Source organism: Drosophila takahashii, chromosome 3R, assembly GCF_030179915.1.
Source record: "Drosophila takahashii strain IR98-3 E-12201 chromosome 3R, DtakHiC1v2, whole genome shotgun sequence".
NCBI classification, from domain to species: Eukaryota; Metazoa; Arthropoda; class Insecta; order Diptera; family Drosophilidae; genus Drosophila; species Drosophila takahashii.
In genome coordinates, this window is record NC_091681.1 from 32,211,290 (window position 1) to 32,232,322 (window position 21,033).

The window sequence follows — 21,033 nt, forward strand, 5'->3', positions numbered from 1 at the left end:
ACCGAAAATCGCTTAAAAGCGCGTAAAACATAGTTTGAAAAGCAATCAAAGGAACTACGCATTTCGATTTGATCCTTCCTTGAATCATATATGTGGCAGCATTGTTTTGTATAATTTATGCAACCCCAACCCCAACGCACAATGCCCATGAAAGGGCGGAAATGGGGTGGCTCTATTGCGCCTTCCTCCCCCCTTCCAGCATCTCCATTTATGGGGTAGTTCGGTGGCAGGATGGTACACAAAAGAAAAAGGATATGGTTCAGATCGTGCAATTATTAAATTAAATTTAATTGTAGTCATAATCACATTAAATAGTTTTGATGCTTTAAAATATTATTTTGGCAAAATACCAACATAAAACTTTATTTAAACTTTAGTAGCTAATTTTTCTAAGTGTATTTATAATGCTGTTTCTGGTGGATACCAGAAAAATCTGTTGCGTAGTCCTGCCCCCTGATTCAATTGCGTCGTCGAGGGATTCTCACGCTGGATTTTCCCAGTTTCTGTCCTTGGTCCTGCCCTTATCCTTATCCTCATGCTCATACGTGTCCTTGTCCTTGTCCCTGATCCCTGGTCCTTTTTCTTATTCTTTTCCTTTTTCCTCGGTGGCTTGTTGTGTTTTTGATTTGGGTAGGCCTCAGTTGGTTGCGCCTTTGTGGGCATAATTATGCCTCCGTTCTGGAACCACCGAGTGCATTCTCATTTAAATCCGGTGCAGTGCAACATTTCTCATATCGCATTTCCGCTTAATTGTCTGCGATTGTAACAGGCCGAGAAAAGGAAAGGAAAATAATGAAAAGGAAGCGGGGATGAGGATGAGATGCGATGATCGCGAATTGCGATCAGCCGAAAAGCTCTACGGGCAGCTGTTGTCTCTTATTTTTGCCAAGTTTATGCGAATCGCCCCGAAATGCATAAACATATCAAATTACGACGATCGAATTTTGTAAAAACCGGAAGTTTTTAAATCTCCGTTCGAAAGACAAAAGCCTCAAAGATCATCGGCGGCATTTTCTCTTTATTTTAATTTGCGAGCAAATCTTCATAAATTTCAACATTCTTTAGCTTAATGATGATGCCCTTGAGTCGGTCCAAAAACAAAACAAAACAAAAGCAGAAATAAAGGATCTCCTCTGTAACGAGATCTTGAACTTTGCGTCCCATTTCGATCGCTTGATTTGTTTTCAAGCCACTGCAAACAGTATTTCTGTTACATTTTTGTCGAGCTTAAGTTGCGATCTGTTTTTATTGAACAAACAGAGGCGATCGCACTGCAAACAGCAAAATCAGCACTCATAAAACAACGAAGATTGGTGGGGATCAGGGGAAGATTGGGGGAATCAGTGGAGGTGGATGTGGGATCTTCTCTTTGGGATGGGGAAAATTTCACCTTAAAGTGAGGGTCAAGTTCATTGACGCCTTAGCTTTACTAGTATACCCATAAATAGAGTTTCTAAAATTGTAATGGATTTTAAAATATATTTTAGGATCCATTAGATTAAAAGACTATACTATCCTAAACATCTAAACCCATAAATTACCCTGTAATGCTTTTTGTTATATTATATTTAGCTCAAATCCCTCTCACAATCCCCCCTCCCAAGTTCATGTTCCCGCTGATCCGCCTGATTATCCCCCTGCTGACAGTGCAAATCCATCAAGATTTAATGCATGCTTGAGTGCCTCACTACTGGAAGATTTCGCGCTTAGATCGCCGTACTCACATATGGGGTGATCATGCCAAATTTGCACATTATCGATCGATGGATGGATGGATGAGGAGGCCGCCGCCCGAGGAGGGTTATTCGCGTTAACAACTTCATTGCACCGTGGACAAGATGGAAAATTGCAGGAGATCGATCAAAAATACTTTCACCTTGGCTCAAATGAGTCGTGAAATTCATTCTTGCGCAAGATTCATGAAAATGGCAAGGCAAAGGGATCTTCCTATCGAGATGGTCCTTTTTCTGGTGCTCCTTCTATTGTCCTTTTTTTTTTTGCACTAAGCCGCAAGCAAGCAAATTTGTTTTCCGCTCGAGATCGATCATTTTTGGGACCGTATATCACGGCAGGATGTGCAGGACCAGTGTCCTTTTGTCTTTGCCTCACCATTGTGCTCGAAATGTTGTTTTTCTTTCGGCTTTTATTTTGTTCCTCTACTGTTTGCATTTCGAAATGCAAAATTTGAACAAGAAGAAGAACCGGCTGGGAGAGAGGAAGAAATGCTGACCGATCTTTTGGCGATATGCAAACATCTGCCTTTGGCCCTGTTTACTTGTTTTTATTTTTTTTCGACCACTCCACATATCGCTGAACTCGAACTCAACTGTACCTCGAACAGAGATCTTGGATCACACTTATAACTCATTCCTCATCAATTTGCTACGTGCTCCGGCAGGATTCTTGGGCCAGGATAGGATCCTAGTGGAACCAATCACTCCACACCTGTTATTTAGGACACTATTAGCTACGTGAGCGCGCCTCGCGATCTTCACTCAGAAAATCTCAAGATCACATATATATACAGACAAAGGTATGTAGCTACCCGAAAAGGTTTGCAGCCAAACCTGTTGGTCCGCCTAATGCCGCACATTAATTCAATAGGCCAAGAAGGAGGATCGTGGGTTCGCTCATGCATGTAGATCACCGCAGCGGATCAAAATAAATATCGAAAGGAGTCTGAAAAACAGGCTCAAAACAGGTACAGGTAGTCCAAATTCCCTGTCTGCGGCTCGTCTGCCGGATTAGAGTTAGAAAAAGGATCGATGAATGCGCCAAGGATCTCGAGGATCTCGCCGTTCACCGATCACCGATCGCCGATGGACAATTGAAGTGGAAGCCCTTACAGACTCTGCTCTCCTTTCCAATCCATTCGAGCGGAAGTAACAGCTGCTGCTTCGTGGGTCTTGATCTGCATCTTTTCGGTCCTTGTAAGACGGCTTGGCAATTATCGACGACGCTGCAGCTGTAAAATCGCCAAAAACAACAGACTCATAAGGCCGAAATCAATGCGAAAGCTTCGCTCCCACACAAAAAGCTTCCTGGGGTTAAGATCGTTTGGGTGCACTGAAGAAAAATAAAGGAAACTAAAACAAAATGCATTCGTAATTTTATTCTACCTATAATAGAACATATATATATTTTTTTTAAGGATTCAATATTCAATTTTTAAGGAAAAAAAAAACAGATATTAAAGTTATAAAATATTTGATTCTTATTTGAAATATGGCAAGTGTTTTAGGGATTATTTTTTTTTAAGCCTTGGTGATCCCATTTTTATAGGACCTAAACTTCAAGAGATATGCAATTTTGAAAGCTTCTGTCCTACTTTCTTAAGAGAACTTCTTGCAGTGCATCCTACTCTCTTCTGGCCCTTGAAACAATGCATCTCTCTGTTTTGGGCCCGATCTCCTCCTTCGACTGCTGTCGTTGTCGCACCTGTCGCACAATTTATTTTTCGCCCAAGAAACAAAAAAGCCCAAACAGCAATGCAATAACCACCGAAAAAATAAAAAAAAAATGGAAAATGAAAACAGGGCAGCAAAAAGCAGTTGCTTGATGTGCAGCGCATATCCGTTTGTCTTTAGCTTCCTTTTGGTAATGACGACAGAGCCGAAAGAAGCAGCTGCCCTTCCGAAAAACATGGCCAAGACAACAACAGCAGCAGCGAAATGGTATGGTCCTGATCCCGAGATACTTGGGCTGTACATATCTGCAGTCTGCAGTCTTCAGAAGACGACGCTTCCCAGCAGAAAGCTTGGTCTTGTAATTTGCAATCGTTCACATGCTGTTCTTGTCCGATTTTATTTGCTTTGCTTTATTTTAGATGCTCTTTTGTGGTCATAAAGTTTATCTGCCTTCCTGGACGAAACCCAAAGGAAAACGATTGCCAAAAAATATATATTGAAAAATCTCCTTCTGTTCGTATATTTTTTTTCCATCGATTTCGGTGAGAAACAAGAAAAGGTTCACAGCCCTTTTCGGCAGTTGTAGATCAATGTCACATTTATGTTTTGATTTCAGATTTATAACTTTATTAAAAACGTACAAGAGGGCGTACATTTATGTTCATGTTCTGGGACACTTTGAATTACGAATTTAACTGGTTGGAATGGGGAAATTTCACAAATAAAATATTAGTTAAATGAACTGGTTTGTTGCAGTTAATTGTCAAGGCAATATACCAATAAAATGGTTTATTGTTCGGAATAAATTACTTAAGACTTCTTTTCTGTTTCCGTAATTTTTGTTGAGTTTATAAAGGAAGTTATTTTAATAAAATTCTAATTCTGTTTTATGGTACTAAATGGTACTAATAAAATGGAGTACTTAGTTAAACTACCAATTACTAAATTAGTACCTACCAATTAGTACCAATGAATCTATTTGTTATTCAAATGTATAGGATTTTTATGAGTTGTTGAAAGTATGTTACAAAAAGCAGGCAATCCAAAAAATGTTAAGTGATAAGTTGCAACGATCGTTTTTTGTGTATCCAATACTTAACCTTAACCCCTTGTTCCCCCTTGGGTGCGCTACTGCGGCAGCCGCGTGTGGAAAATAAATTGCTTAGAAAACATAAACAAATTACAGCAAATTATTAAAGCTGTTCGACGGTTATTTAATGGGCCAGAGGGCAAACCGGAGAGAGGGGATCGCTGGGAAAGGGGCATATGAACATACCGAATCGGGGTGGTGTGGCATGTAAACGATAATGTAATGGGTATAGGGATAGGAAAATGCCATAGATATATCCCCTATTCGCCATTCGATGTTCCCCTTTGGCAGGCACTCGTCAAAATGGGTGTGAAGACGCTCGGCGAGATTAGACAATTTGGTATGGTTCGTTAGGAGGTTTGTGCTTGCTTGGCCAAAACGGAAAACAGAAAATCAAAACATAATTTCCAACGCTTCGCAAAAGGGAGAAATGCTGGGGGGCAGCACCTTTGTACCGTTACCGGTTCTCAAAGACGCAAATGGTGGTAAACTAGTTTCGCCGCTGGATAGTTGGCCTTCGCAGCTATACATCTAGCATGACAATAGAAATTAGAAATACAGGCAAACAGGAGCAGGAGTACAAGACGAAGAAGAAGAAGGAGCAGCGGAGTGCGTAAGCCGCAAGGATCAGAAGGATCTGGAAGCGAAGGTACAGCTGCGCCGATTATATCCCAAGCTTAACCCACCAAACACATGAATTTGGGGATGTGCTTTTAAAAAAAACTTTGGTTTGATGATAAGTTTATCACTTTAATAAATATATTTGTAAAATATTTCAAATAGAAGATATCTCATCATTGATAAGAAACTAATAAACCAAATTGAAAAAAGTATTTTTAAATATTTTACAAAAATTATTTACCTTTTGCTAAGCATTTCTAAATGGAAAACCATTAATTTATAATGGAGTATAATCGGACTAATACCCTATACCAAGGGTTAAGAAGCTTGGGGTTGGGGGAATCAATTGGCATTCGGCAGATGTTGTCCTGTGGCGCATCCTTTGTAATTAACAAAGGAGTGCGATGGAGACGGCGGAGGAGAGAGCCCGAGGCACGGGTTAAGCCCATTAAAAGTCCCCAACAACACGAGCCTGTTTGTACAGTTGCCATTGGGATCGTTCAGTCTTTCAGTCGTTCAGTCCACTCAGTCAGTCAGTCCTTCAGTTAGTCAGTCCGTCAGTTATGCAGTCATTCAGTTTGCCAACTGTCTCTGTTTGGCATCACCTGCCATCGCCATCGTCTGCTGTCTGTTAATGTGTTTAATGATGCCTTGGCCATCGGCGATCTCAGTTCAGTTTTCATTTATGCTAAATTGCGACTCGCACTCTTGTGTAGTGCTGCCAAAAAGCTGAAAAATTAGCCGCATTTATTATATAAATAATGGAAAGCTTCATTAAAGTATCACAAAATATTTAAAATAATATTTAAAATATTTAAAAACTTGAGAAATTACTAAGGACTTAGACCATTTAAAATCTCAATATCCCATTAGTATTCTTACTTAAAATACATATTTTTTTCAGAATGGATTCAGAATAAACTATCAAAATCGATGTTTGCATATCTACAACATTTCCCTTAAAGATATATATTTTAATCGGTAAACGCTAGGATTGATCGGTTTGATTAATAAAATCTTACAATCTCGAAACTATTAACTGATTCTCAATAAATTATGTCCTTCCGAGGTAGTTACAATAGCCAGATCACACCTGGCAATAGCCAAACGATCAGCGCTGCTCAAGGTGTGACTATGAGACTCAATGCCATTCCAGATGTGTCCGGACTCCGGACAGGCCTCGTGCCTCAGCGATTGTCCTGTTGCGATATGCGGGCAGCGCGGGTCTTCTGGTTTCTTCATCGATCTCTAGCCACGCGCCGCAACTTTCCTCGCGACTCTCGATCGAGGGCTTGCCGCCGATGCACCTGCTCTCCTACCAAAACTAAAACCAACTGGCCACCGAATGTGGGCCGCCCTAATGTAGTTGTCCCCGGGCCCCAAGGTTCGCAACTTTTACCAACCTGCTCTGGGCGATCATTAGCTGGCAGAGGCCTCACTTGCCGGGCAACATTTCGTTTTCGGGCATTATGTTTTATGTTAATATTCCTTTTTTTCATTTGGGAAGGATACAAAAGCTTAAGTTTGGGGAATTCAAAGTTGAGTTATCTTTGGAAGATCTTCAGGGTAACTTCTTAGGATAGGAACTCATAATTAAAGTTTTCGAGAATAGCCACATAAGTTAAAATTTTTCTTAAACATAGTAGTTTAAATTATCCTAAACAATGATTTAATATTTTGCACTTCATCGATAATTAAAACAAAAATTAAAATAAATGAAGTGGGACCTTTTAAATCCCTTGAAATAAATCGGCAACATTATTTAGACAGCTCCTTTTGTATGACATATCATCCCCTATTCTACGACATTCCAGAACCCTTGTTCGGGAAACCTTAAGTCCAGTCCTGTGAGAGTATCAAGCCATTCGGCGCAGAGAGAGAACAAAGATCGAGCTGCTCTTTGTAGCTTGTCGCTGTCGCCATGTAGCTGCTGTCGCCTTGCGCTACCCTTTTCTTATACGAGCCCAAGGTATATTGCTTTAACGGAATTTCGATAAAGAGTTATCCATTACTTATTTTACATTAAAATGTATAAAGATGAGAGTATTTCAGAAAGTCATATGGTAAATGGACGAACTTTTTAAAACTATTATAGTTTGGGTATACGAACTAGGTAATGAATATTTTAAGAAATTAACCCAAACATACTAATATTTTAGATTTATATATTTTATTTATTTATATTTATATATTTATATTTATTTTAAAAAGTTTGATTAAATTTTGCAAATAAACAACGTACTACAAAAATGAAATATAATAAAAGATTCCCTTGCAAAATAATCCAGGGTATCTTATTGTCTCAAGACTCTCGAGCGTTCCGTTCCTTTTTGCAGCCGCTGCTTCAGCCTGCGCTGGCAGCGAAGTCCAGGAGTGAGAGCAGAGAGCCGACTCAGAACTCTGAAGTTGGATTGTGGAGGCATCGAGCTGAGTCGCCGCTGTGGAGGAAATTCAATTGCGCGCAATCCATCGGCGGCGGCGGTTGTGCTCAAAAACCTCCTAACTCCTGAACAGGAAAATAAATAAGTAATAGTGACCAAGTTACTGCGGATCGAGGAAGTTTAAGCCAGAGCCTTGGGCCCCAGTTATTCACGACGATGGTGTGTTAAACATTTCTGTGTGCTCGTGTTTGTCTGTCGGTGAGTTGAGTGCGCGCGCTATTTTTATTTGTTAACTGGAGAACAGAACAGAACAGAACCGTTAGTCCCCAAGTGCCCTCCGAAAACTGCAAAGAAACATCAAAAACGAGAAATCCCCAAAAGAATCTGTGTACAAGTGCAAAGAGACAAGGCAGAGAATGCGCCCAAAAAAACAGCAAAAAAAATTAAATAAAAAAACATTTAGCTGGGTGCGGTGATCTTGAACCCGGGCTCAACTCCGCGTAACGGTGCATCGGAAAGGCAAGTGCAGGAAGAAATGGATGAAGACGCTGGATGATGGAGGGGCGAAGAAGGATGAGGAGCCCGAAGAGGATGTTGCATTTCTTTTGATTGCTTGTGTATCATCTTCGGGGATCTCTGTGCGCCCACTCTTTTCGCGGGCATTTTCCGCTCATTTTTGGCGCACAGCCTCCCAAAAGGTAATCTCCCCCCGGTCTTCCAGTCTTCCAGACCCCCGAAGACCAGCGTTATAAAACTGCCGTTAGTTTTTTTATGCCTAACCGTTTTTGGGTGCAGCCAATGCGCCAATGCAGAGTGACTCTTTCCCCGGAGATAATTACAGCAAAAAGGTGCAGAATTTATGTTGACCATCAAAATAGTTGAGAATAAAACGTTCTTTTAGTAAGGCTTTTTGCGCCAAATGATTGTGAATATAGGCGGGGAAAATGGCGATTTTCCTGTCGCCTTTTGATTTATTTACATGTGCTTTTGCTTTTTGGGGGGACGCAGAGGGGCGAGAGCACAAAGAAATAAGAAGCCATTCTTTGTGCAGAAGTCAAACAAACATTCTGACTCATTCTCCCCGCCGCGCTCTTTTTTTTTTTTTTTTGAAGACCCCGAGAAAGAGCGAGTGAAGTTAAAGTAACGGACAAGGAACATCAGCATCGTCATCGCCCCCAGTTCTCCTCCTTTTTCTCCTGCTCCTCCTTTCCATGTCTCCAACATCATCACGTGTCGCCAGCTCTGTTCTTCGCTTACACAGAAAAAAGAAATCTGGTAAAAAAAAATTACATACAGAATTATCCAAAAGTTCACTTTAACCATTTCAAGATCATTTTTGCATACAAAAATTAGTACATTTCGATGAATATTATTTTACTAATATTGTATATGTGTAACCCTTTTCTCTCAGTGCATGCTTTTTGCCCTGGCCATCAGCCATGTCAGCGCCTTCATTATAATAATTTTTATTGCTTTTGCATAAATCAAAAATCACACAAAACGAACCAAGAGCTGGCAATCGTAAAATGTGGAGAGGCTACAAAACATAAAAGGTGCGTTTTTCGGCTGTCTGCACTAATTTCGCATAATGTTGTTGTTCGTTGGACCCGCGGTTTTATTTTATTTTCTTTTTTTCATAAATCCTCGCTCTTTTTGCATTTCCGTTACTGTTGCTTTTGTTTTTGTGCCAAATCATTGCGGTCTCTGCATACAAATTCATTAGTGACGGCCCCCGTTCTCCGCACATTTTGCTCCTTTGGAAGAATTCTCCTACTCCTACTCCGCCTTCTCCTCCCACACACACTCTCGTTTCTGGGAATCGCCGTTCTTGTTGTTGTCGTTGGAGCACCTTTCTTGCTGGGGATTCTGCAGGAACTCACACGGTGCCCTCTCTTCTCTTCGAAAACCTCCTTGTTCTTCGCTTTTCTGCAGAATTATGCCCCAAGCCTTCGGGCAACTTTCTTTTTGTGTGTTTTTCGGTTCACAGTTGATAGATAAAACCAGACCTTTTCAACTTGTATGCAGATAATAGAAAAGCAAGAAAATTATTTTTTACAAGAAGGATCAAAAAGAAAAACAATTTTTAGCTACCTAATTAAAGAACATTTCAACTATCACAGATTAGATTACTTGTATGGAAAGCTTTTAATTAAAATTTGGTTAACTCAAATTCCATACATTTCCCTCCCAAGTTCCTTTCTCAATTAAAACTATTTTTTGAGTCATGTAAGCATTTATCGTATCCCATATCAAACTGTCACAATCTGATTTATGGCCGCATTAGCTTCCCATAGAGTCGACATAACCTCAATACGCAACGGGGACCCCTTTCCCCACACTTCAAATCAAACACATCTTTTTTGTAGCACTTTCGGATTCTACGAAACCGAAGCACACACATAAAATGAAGTTCAAATTTTTTCCAGCTGCTTTGTTTCCAATTTTTTTTTGGACTCTGGACTGATTACTGTAACCAAAAATGTGACCCGATACCCCCGAAAGCTGCCCCCTCTTGACAATTTGGTCACTAATTTTAGGGCCCTCTACTCCGCTGTCTGAACGAAATACAGTTGTCGGTAAAATTTTATTGATCTTCGTTTTTTCTGCACAAAAATATAAAATTGTTTCATGGTCGACGGTTGTTGTTGTTGCTTTTGTTGTGTTATGTGCCCGACGAAATCGAAATCTCGCCAAGAAGCAAACGGCAATCGGCAAATCGAATTCAAAACGCGTGTGTGTGGAGGGAGGAAATCCCAGATCCCAGTAGAAGATCCCTGAAGAGGGCCCAAAGAGACGACTCCAGACTTGAGACGCGCCACGACGATAACAACAACAAAACAGCAATCAGTAAATACTTGGTTTAGGCTGACCAATAATACACCGGGAAAAAAAAAACTATTATTTTTAAGAAATGTCTAGAATTGTAGAATTTGACACAATAACATCACATATTTTGATTTAAAGTGAGGTGTACTCCAAAATTCTTCCTTCAATGAATATAGAAAATAGAAATAACTTTTCTCATTATCCAAAATTGTTATCAGAACTGATCAAAAATATTAGTAACCTTTTTATTCCAGTGTAGCCACTGTCCCATGCCAAAAGAGCCACAAAGGGCCGCCCGAAAAATATTTTTATCTTGATATTTCTGTTTTTTTTGCCGCTGTTTGTTGTTGTTGCTGTTCTAAATACGCTAAAAGTTGCTTTCGGGGCATAAATATATGTCTTTAGTGTGGCATGTCTGGTTGCGTTTTTGGAACTTGGTAAATGGGGCAAAGGCAAAGGCAGAGGCAGACCAAAGACAGACAGACCGACAGACAGACGGACCTGACCAAAAAGCTGGACCCGGGATCCCAATGTTCGGCAGGGGCAGAATTCATGGAATTAGTTAACGATTAATGATTGGATATTGATTTCGGTCTTGTGGTCTTTGAGCGGATCTCTTTCGCGACTTCGCTCCTCGTCCGTTTCGCTTTTACTACTCATTAATTTCCTTTAACTATCTTCGGGGGCATTAAAAACACCGCTGAGCAAAATTAAGTTCCTGCCGCAACATCTTATTCGGTTTTGGCTTCTTTCTCCACCGAAGCCGTTTTACATAGTTTATTTGCGTTGCTGCGTTGTGTTGCCAACTTTCTTTTTGAGAGATTCTCTTCCTTATAGCGTCGCTAACTGCTTTACGATCTGAGCGGACATAAAACTCGCAGCCAAGGAAGATAGCACTCTGCCAAATGCCAGAAGAATGGAATGGGGATTCTACTCAGCTCAGTTCAGCTTCAGTTCAGGTAGTATTCTTCGTTTCTGGGAAACTTAATTTGTGCTCCTGGCCGCCATATCAAATTGGCGCTATCGAATACCTAACACGGACTACCATACACACATAACCAACAGCTTGCATATATAGACAATGCCCCATATAAACTATGAGGCACAAGCTTAAAATTTGCTTAGCGCTCGGTTTCTCCTCTGCGAAATTCGAGGCTTAAATTCTTCTCAAAGAGATTCCATTTGGAGCATCCCCCTACCCATACTTCATACCCATACCCTAAACATTTGCGTAGAAACTCCCCGAAAAAAAAGAGAACAGCAATTTTAATTTGTGTGAGAACTTTGGTCTTCGGGATTTCGTTCACTTTTAAGATGCTGATGAGCAGGGTACGACGGGGGGATTAAGATGGCGCATATTCACCGCCGATCATTAGCTATTAGACCGACGACTCCTTGGCAACAAGCCCGATTTCTTCAGCGCTTAGATTGTGAGCCACTAAAGCCGCGGAGTAATTGAGCTGTTGGAAGCCAGTCTTCCAGGCCCAGTCTTCAGTCTCAAGTCTCTGGTCTCCCATCTCCAATCTGCCTGCCATTGCTAACGAGATACGCCAAACTATTTGGCAATTAGCGGATAATAACATTTGCTTACACATTTGGGAAATAATGAGAAACTTTGTGGGATAATGCACTTATACGACGTGCAAATCATCTACGATTTTATGACTCGATTCTAACATTCTTCTGGAAGCTCTTATGAATTTAAAAATGGTAATTCTCCCAAATCTGATTAATCTTAGTTGTGGAAGAAGAAGACCCAGAAAAAAAGCTTCTAACAGAAATTCCCCATTATATTGATAACATATTCCCATTTCCCCCAAGACAATTCCCCAGTGAAATTCTTTTTCACAGAATTCAATATTGTGATATGAATGAAGGAAATAAAGATTTAAGATTACTTTATAATTCTTAGAAAAAAACAGAAAAAAGGAAAAGTTCTGTGATTGCGAATTTTATATAAAAAACCCGTATATAGCACTAATTATTTTAAATATACAGATAAATTGCCGTTGAAAGTACCAAATTAAGTGAGATAATTTTTATTTTGCAATATAACGTAATGGAATCAGCTCAAAATTTCCAGTTGAGAGTGGTTATTTGACTTGGAACACAGCCTGCTTTAAAAGTTTGTGCCATTAAACAAAGACTTCTGCTCCAAACCGAGTTTTCCCGAACATACTCAAAACCCGCTTCGAAATGAACAATAATTTGTGATCATCCCGGTGCGTCTGGGGAAGATTCCTTTGGACCTCTGAGAGCCAGAACAGATGTGGGCAATCAATTGGAGAACTCGCAGAGCGAACCCCAATAAACGATGCGCTGATGGCCGACCATTTGGACTGATGACTGCACCACGTCCAGGGAGAGTGGCCCATATTATGCCATAACGATATCAACCAAATGAGTGTGCTTCGACTTACAAGAGAAGCCTCTTACATGGGGGAAAAATACACGAAAATTTTAATTAGAAAAAGTATTTTGAAAACAGGTTTTTAGAAATATTTTCTTAAATCTGATTATTACGATAAATATTTTCTGGTATTTAAATAAATTTGAAGACACATTTTGTTCTTTTGGCTCCTTAGTTCAAAGAGTTATTACTCCCAATTTAAAATAGACTTTCTGGCAGTGCAGATATCGCCTTGAAAAGGGGTTGGCGGATCACCGGAGAACATGCCCACTTGTGGTGCAGTCGCTCTTTGTGCGCCAACTCATATTAAACCACCGTTATGCATATCAGCCACACAATTCTACAGAAAAGAGCAGAACAGCAGAGAAGAAAGCCAGGAACGGGGAAGAGATCGCCACATATCGAATGGAGATTGGCGTGGCCGTGGCGTAACCCTTTAATTATGCCACATACGAGAACGAATAAGAGTCTACAATCCACAAAGATCGTTCTAAGCCGGGTTTTGGGATTGGGATTGTGATCGGGATCGGGATCGGGATCGGGAATGGGCTCACCTCTCGTCGACGTCAACGCCTTTCGAATGGCACTCTGGGTTGGTCTTGGCTTGGTCTGGACTCTGGAGTGTATAACTCCTCTGCTACTTTCTAAAAATCTGTCCGGGAATATAAATTGCAGCCACGTTCTCGCTCCTTTCGGTAAGAGTGCGAGTCTCAAAACTCTGCAGCCACTCTGTAGCCGCATCTTAATTGCATTTCGATTACGCTGCTGCAAAAACAAACCGACCGAAAAAAAGAAACGAGCCTTACAAAGAACCTAGAAGAAATGGAAGCAAGGCAAGAGCAAATCAAATCTGCGAGTGTTTGCCAAGGCAACTTGTGTTGCACTTGCGAACAGGCCCGCAGCAATTTTTAGAAGCTGGCGTTGCAGCTTGAGCCTGCCAAATAGACAACAGATGAGACAGCCAGGCACGGCCCAGTCCCCATCTGTGGAACGCCTTTTATGCGATGTGCTGGGTCTCCAGTCCGAGCCCAAAACAGGTTAGACCATGGCCAAAACGATGGCCAAGTCTGGCGACCCGAGAGCCTAGAAATTGTAACAGCCAAGAGCGGAGGTTCGGTTCGGTTCAGTTCGGTTCTCAGGCGGCAGACCTTTTCTTAGACGTCTCTGGTCCTGGGCCCATTTAATACAGTTATTTTTATTCGCGGCCCTCGCTCGTTCTACAGTGGAGATTCTGTAGTAGTAACTTGGTTGAATCTTTAGCAACAATGTATCTATTCTAGTTAACTTTCCTAAGCTCCCATACCATCCTAAACAATCTTGAACTAATTATTATATTTGTGTAATTAAAGTTTACAAGCTTGTATAATTTGGTAACCTATTATTTGGTTTCTTCATTTCCTGTACTAAACTTTATTTGCTGTTAATCTGTGAACCGTTAGTAGATTTAAGTTTTATGCAGTTTATATATCAATTAGCTTAGAGATCATAATAATTAAAACGGTTGGAAATTATTTTATAGTTCGATTAAAAGGCGCTCCACTGTAGCTCTTTCTCTCGGAGAAGCAACAAGTACATCAACAATGGGAAATGCAAACGGTTTTTGGCTGGAAGTCATGGCCATCCATGACCATTCCCGTTCACTTATCCCTGGCTGCCATCGAAGCCTTCGATGCTTTCTTTGGTTTTGGTTTGGCACTGCAGCTCCTGCCTGCTGCCTTCGCTGCCTCTCGAGTCATTAAAAATGATTCTACTCAAACTAGAACAGAGACCAACGGGCAACGAAAAAGCTGGCAATTCTTCCGCAGAGGAGGAGAAATAGCCATCATAAATGTGCAGAGGAGAAAGGCCAACAAGCCGAACTGTGAATGCCCTTAATGAGCACATATTTTAAGGCTGATGAGCAAAGAGAAAACCTTGAAGAAGATAGATGGGGCTTAGAAATAAATTATAGGATAAAAAAATTCTAAAGTAATAGTAAGAAATATTTTATTCTAATGTCTAGACTCACAAATCATAGGATCTATTACATTTTCTCTTCAATTAAAGCAATTAACATATCTTTCCTATGATCGAGTGGAGTAGAATTGAAAACTGGCTATTATAAATTCTGTCCAACCCCCCCAATATATTTTCCATAGCCCAAAACCAAAAGCCACCTCTTTTCCTGAACTCGCACGCCTTTAATTCCTGTGGGGATTTTCGATCGCGATATCGGGGAAAAGTGTGTTATTGCTGACTTGTCAGCTGTTGGCTTGAGCAAATATTATTACATGATATTGTTCACCACCGGCGGAACCACCGCACCACTCCATTCCGATCCCCACCGCCAAACCACTCCAGTTTGGCCCCCGATTCCCCGGCCATCGCAGCTTTTTCAATGAATTATTAGTTATTTCAAATTTATGTGCCGTGCTGTTTCTTTTCTGCTCGTTCTACTGCCTTGGCTCTCTTTTTTTTTATCGTGCGTCTATTTGCGTTTCCGCTTTCCGATCTCCAAGACTCGGACTTGGGGTCTCTTCTGGGCCCGGGCCTTCCTTTCATTCGCTCGGCGACGAAGGAGAAGGCCCCGAAGACCGAAGAAGAAGAGAGTCTTTGTGCCGTTGGGGGCGTATTTGCCTAACAAAAATAAATAAATATGAATTTATTGCAGCGTTTGTTCATTGCTGGATTCGGTTTTTTTTTATTATGTCGCAGGGAACAACATTAAAACCTAATGCCGTCTTGGGCCACGAAAAAGCCCCCAGCAGCGATCAAATAAACAAATATTGAGCGCAAGCTCCGCTTCTCCGTTCCCCCAAACGATATTATTAGTATTATTATTTGCTGGCTTTCATTTGGGGGGCAGATAAGCGAATTACGCTGAGACTCCGAGTTAGAGGGAGTAAAGAATCTCTGGAAAACTCCGGAAAAAGGGGTAGCGCGGGTGGGTTTTTAGTAATTCTTTTCTGCTGCCCTGGCAATTCTTCCGCTCATCAGCTTTGGTCTTTTTTTTTGCTACGCCTTCGAGTGGTTCTGGTTTCTACGAATTTGTCACGCTTTGGATTTCAAATTTTGTTGATGTTAGCCAACTGTTAATGGACCCCGCAGCATACTTTTTCCATATACGAGTATGTATGGTACATACAAGCTTCCTCTTGCGAAATGATGTGAGGCGTAAGTAAAAGGCATTTAACGCTTGATTTTGCCCGGGGTTTAATTTTACCTGCTCTCGATCCGAAACTCCCACTCCTCCAGGACTATTGTTGGACTCGATTTTAGACCCGCACACAAAGGACATTCAAGTAGGGGCGGAAATTTAATATGAAGCGCTGGCTTATTTTTTGTTCTCTGTTCTTGAAATATGAGATTTTTAGGCTTTGATCACTGGCTCCCATTGTTTGTCTACCTGCCTACCTGTTGTTGGTATTATTTTTAACATTTTTATCAAGATGTTCACTGTACTTGCTGAAACTTTATATTTCTGATCTGCACTGGAGGATGAGGCCAGAATGCACCGAATATGAATATGAATTTCCCGTAGGACGGGAAGGTGTCAACGTTTTGCATTTTGAATAAACATTGCACTTGTCCCGGCCTATGGGCGGTTTGTAATAAGCATCGTAAATTACTTTTAAAAATTTTAAATTATTAAAACCATGCCTTGAATTTTAACTTATAAACTATTTTCCTTCATTTCAGATCTCAATTTTGCAATACCAAGACTTGTACATATTATTTTAAATATATAACAATATATAACCAGGTGAGTTTACTTCTTATCTCTTTCATGTATAATGTTAAAACCCGTTTTTATGTATTCAAACACTTACCTCACATCCGTGCACATATTTTTCCACACTTCATGGTTACCCAGGGTAACTTACCCTTAATGTTTCATTTTCCATAAATATTATTTTAAAAATTTCCCAAACGCGCGCGCTTTTTGGGTACTTTTCATCCCTTTTCCGTTATAAAAATTCCCGCCTCGAGGTTGCCACATCAACTCGAATCGGCAGCACTGCCACCTGGTGGCGCTGTCTGCTAGAGATGTGCACGTGATAATTGTGTGCTATGAACAAAAAGTGTCGTAACTGTGTGATAAAATGTATAATGAATGAAAATCAAAAGAAAGAAACCGTTGCCTATTAAAGGGACCCAAATGTAGCAGAAACCCGAGTGAAATGTATTTATTTACCTTAATTTCAAAACCCGCCAATCACGCGCGGAAAAAAAACGGCTCACGCTCGCATCTCTACTACATGGGGTTCGGTCACACAGGCGCCGAACCCCATGTAGTAGAGATGCGAGCGTGAGCCGTTTTTTAAGCGAGAGGGTGGATGCGCGCCCGTGCCCGTGTGTGAGTGTGAGTTGTCTGTTTCTGTCTCTGTGTCTGTGCCTGAGTGTGTTTGAGTGCCGCTCTCTTGCGGCTTGCTTGCCTTCGTCCGTAATTCGTAAAATATAAAAATAAAAAATATTTTCAGTTTCAGAGTTAAAAAAATTCTCCCAGCGACTAGTTGTGCGTGCAGAAAGACAGAGCATCGCGAGCAGCGAAAGAGAGCGAACATCGTCGGACTCGGAAAGTCGGAAAGTCGGAACTCGAACTGAAAAACTGAGCGTCGTGTGTTGCGCAGGCAATCTTAATTAATTTATTTACGTCTATATTGATTTTTTAAAGTAACAGCCACAGCCACAGTTAGCCATAATAGCCAGCTAGAAAGCGAAGGCAGGCGCAGGGCGGAGCGAAGAGCGCGCGTTTTAATAGGTATAAAATATATAAAAATACACACTAAACCAAACCTGACGGGAATCTAAATATTTCGAGGTGAGTAAATATCTATAAAAATAAATTAAGAATTTTTATAATTTGCGAGTGCCATGCTATCTGCGAGATGCCAAGAAAAATATTTCTCTATTACTGCTTGCTTTCTTTTTTATTTTTTGTTTTTTTAGTTTTTGCTCACACCGTAAATTAGTAGTAGTCTGCAATTGTTTATTTAAAGTTTATAAAGCGACTTTTTATGTTTATCTGTGTGAGCAGCGCAGCTGGCGTCGCTTAAAATTAATATCAAGCAGTTGCGAGAGCGTTTCTGTACTTTTTTTTGTGTTTTAGGTAGGTTTGATATTTTTACGGTATTCGCTGGCTTTGTTTTTATTGCGCTGCTGCCGTCGACGCCGACAGTGCGCGTCGTTCGCTTAGCACCAGAAAAGAGCAGGAGCGAAAGAGCGCGCCGAAGATGCAGTTTTGTTTTTATATACACACCTACGCACGCGTATATATACATGTAAACGGCTGCGACTGTGTAAAAAACATGTACATGTCGTGGAAGCGGATGCAGATTAGCGATGGCAGCATCGATTTATCGAGGCGGTTATCGTTAAACTTAACTATTATCATCTAGCATTACTTTTATTATTCTGAGCACTAACGCTAGCAAATGCCCGGCCGAAGTCCAGTCACACTATTTCACGTTCTACTTTGTTTTTTAATTGTTTGTTGAAAACCGGTAACTATGTGTGTATATCCTGGGAGAGAGATAGCAAGACACCATCGATTTATCGAAGTGATATGAAAGCATAAAATCCACATAACCGTATCTATCCAATAACCATGGCTTTTCAACCTACGAGATACTTTTCATAACTTCTCTACCCAACTTTGTTTTTTAATTGTTTATGCTCCCTTAAGTTGAAAAACCGGTAACTATGTATGTATATCCTCAAAATTATTCCTCTTTCTTGTGTTCTTTTCATTCGCTGGATCTTTTATTTTTCTTTTTTTAAGACATCAATTATCTTTCGTTTTGTGTAGAGAATGGCAAAGGGAAATATATTCTAAAGGACGGTTGCTATCAGAATAATTTTTAACACTACTGGTAGTCCATATCAGTTCTAAGCGCCCTCGTATTAATGTTGCAAATTTGAGATGCGGAAGAATAATTATCTATACTTATAAACATAAAATTCTAAAAAATATTTTATTAGGTAAATTTTTCTACATTATTTTTTAATTACATTTTTAAAATCAGCAAGCCTGGCATTAGTCGATAGTATCGCATCAAGCATTTTTTGTTCATTAAAAAAAAAGGAACTTAACAATCCATAGTTTAACAAATCAAAAAAAAAAAATTTAATGGCAAAAAAAAATTTAATCTCTAAAAAAATCAAGGTTGAAGGTGAAACTGGAGGAGGAATGGAGCACCTGTCGCACTTGTATCCACCGCAACTGCCGAAGGGGCGTGGCCGGCCTCGGGCCACTTACGCCCAAACGGGCGAATTCGATCTGGGTCTGATCCGGGAATACCGATCGCACCCAGTGCTCTACGATCGGACTAACAAGCGGTTCAAGGACAAGCTGTATGTGGCCCAAATATGGGATCAGATGGCCCACAAGCTGGGCTATGATGGTGAGGAAGGGGTGAAGTACACTCTTAACTGGCAGGTATTAATACTAGGGTTTATTACCATCTTTATTTTTAGCCACCAGTTTGAGGGAGCGTATGACCACGCTGAGGAATCGCTATAATATCGAGAAGCGACGCGTCGAAAACGGCCTTTCAACACAGGCTTCGCAATGGCCCCTCTTCGAGAGCCTCCAGTTTCTGGGGGATCACATTCGCCCCAGGCGCAGCTTTAAGAACATGAGCATGAAGGAGGACGACGAGGAGCCCTACGAGGTGGACGACTGCCAGAGCGACAGCAACGGGCATATGGCGAGCGTCAAGGACGAACTGGAGGACGACTGCGAGATTTTCGATTGCGAGCAGGCACTGCCCGTGACCACAGTGCTGGGGTGAGTCCATAACCCCTTTTTAAATAAAAAACTGCTCCCTAATAACTAGATGTAATTTCCTTTTAGGATTCCCCTGAACACCTCGGACGAAGCCAACAAGAGCCAGCGCTCCATGAACGGGGAAATGGCCAATGGCAAGGGCTACAATCACTTTGCGGAAAGCTATCAGCGACGACATCAAAACCAGCCGGAGTACATCATCAGTAGTCCGATAATCAACAATCCCAATAAAGGCATTAAGCGCGGAGCCCAGCCGTCGGACGATCATCCGTCGAAGCGCCGGGCAGACGACGGTCTCTCGATATCCGGTTTCTATCCCGCACAGCCCCAGGCTCCGTTGCCGCCGGCGTATGCCAAGTTCCGGGGATTCGGCGAGTTCATGTGCCACTCCCTGTGCGACATGCCGGCGCCCACTGCCCTGCGTCTGGTGCAGAAGTTCACCCGCGAACTGGTCCAGACCTCCATTCGCAGCGAGGGCAGCGGCAGCAAACGGAAGCCCGATCAGGTCGATCCGGTCGACCAGAGCAGCGAGTCGCAGGAGGAGGACGAGTAGATTTTAAGTTGCACTTTTTAATTACGGGTAGGGATATTGGCACGCGTGTCTACGTCTATGCATAATAAGCATATAATAGCCGCATTAATGACAGAATTCGATTACTCCATATATGTTTTAATTATACTCTTTTAAGTCTTCTAGCCTCGCAGTAACGGGGGTGGAAGATCCAAGCATTTCATTTATTAACATAATGGACAAAATACACTTATTTGCTTTGTTTTAAAGGCAGGGGAACGAACGGCCGGGTTGGAAGGGTCGACTAATCCAAATTGATCAACTTTCAGATTCAGATTCGGCAAAAGCATTATACTCTATCTGTAAGATGCACATCTGTAATGGTATAGAATCCTATAAATCCTATATAAAGGACCATACATATTTTAAACAATAATACATTTGATGGTTTCATTAGTGTGTGTCTCGAAATTGGAACCTCTAAAAATTATGGGATAGTTAATCGGATAATATTGTTCTTTGGATTCCTTATGAAGTATTAATGCCCTACGACCTTAAAACATGAATGCATATATATTTGAAATTGAGGTCTCCCCTTCAGCACAAGGACAATATGTTTGCTGCTCTCATTTGGATTGTAAAAAGGAAACTGGAGAGGTTAAACATAATACCTGCTCATCATCATACATTAAATTTTCTGCTTGCCCAGACTGAAAAAGCAAACATTAGAAAGGTCCTTAAGTTTTATTACTTTCTGTATGCCCAGAACCACCCCAAAAGCTTCTAAAAGCTCCCAGCTAGGTATGAATATCCTTTGCCCTTTTTCTCAAGCTAAACTTTAGATATTGTCAACCTAAGAAGAAAATTCCTTTTAGGGAAATTTTTTCAAACTGGTTTTGACGGCTGGAGGCCATGAAGCAATGGATTGCTTATTATCCCAATAAAATTCCTACCATAATGATCAACTTTACGCCACCCAGAATCAGAGGAGGTGTTCCCCTGTAGGATGCTGATTGAT

At 41.0% G+C, this 21,033-nt stretch overlaps 1 protein-coding gene across 1 annotated transcript; it reads left to right on the plus strand.

Annotated features, from left to right (window-relative positions):
• The first annotated feature begins 7,574 nt into the window (after positions 1–7,574).
• Positions 7,575–20,268, plus strand: jigr1 (jing interacting gene regulatory 1). The gene is made up of 6 exons (XM_017141826.3): positions 7,575–7,757; positions 16,414–16,477; positions 17,196–17,536; positions 18,881–19,118; positions 19,192–19,504; positions 19,571–20,268. The coding sequence occupies exons 4-6, from the start codon at positions 18,905–18,907 to the stop codon at positions 20,055–20,057; spliced, it is 1,014 nt and encodes a 337-aa protein (XP_016997315.1). The 5' UTR covers positions 7,575–7,757; positions 16,414–16,477; positions 17,196–17,536; positions 18,881–18,904; the 3' UTR covers positions 20,058–20,268.
• Positions 20,269–21,033: the final 765 nt, after the last annotated feature.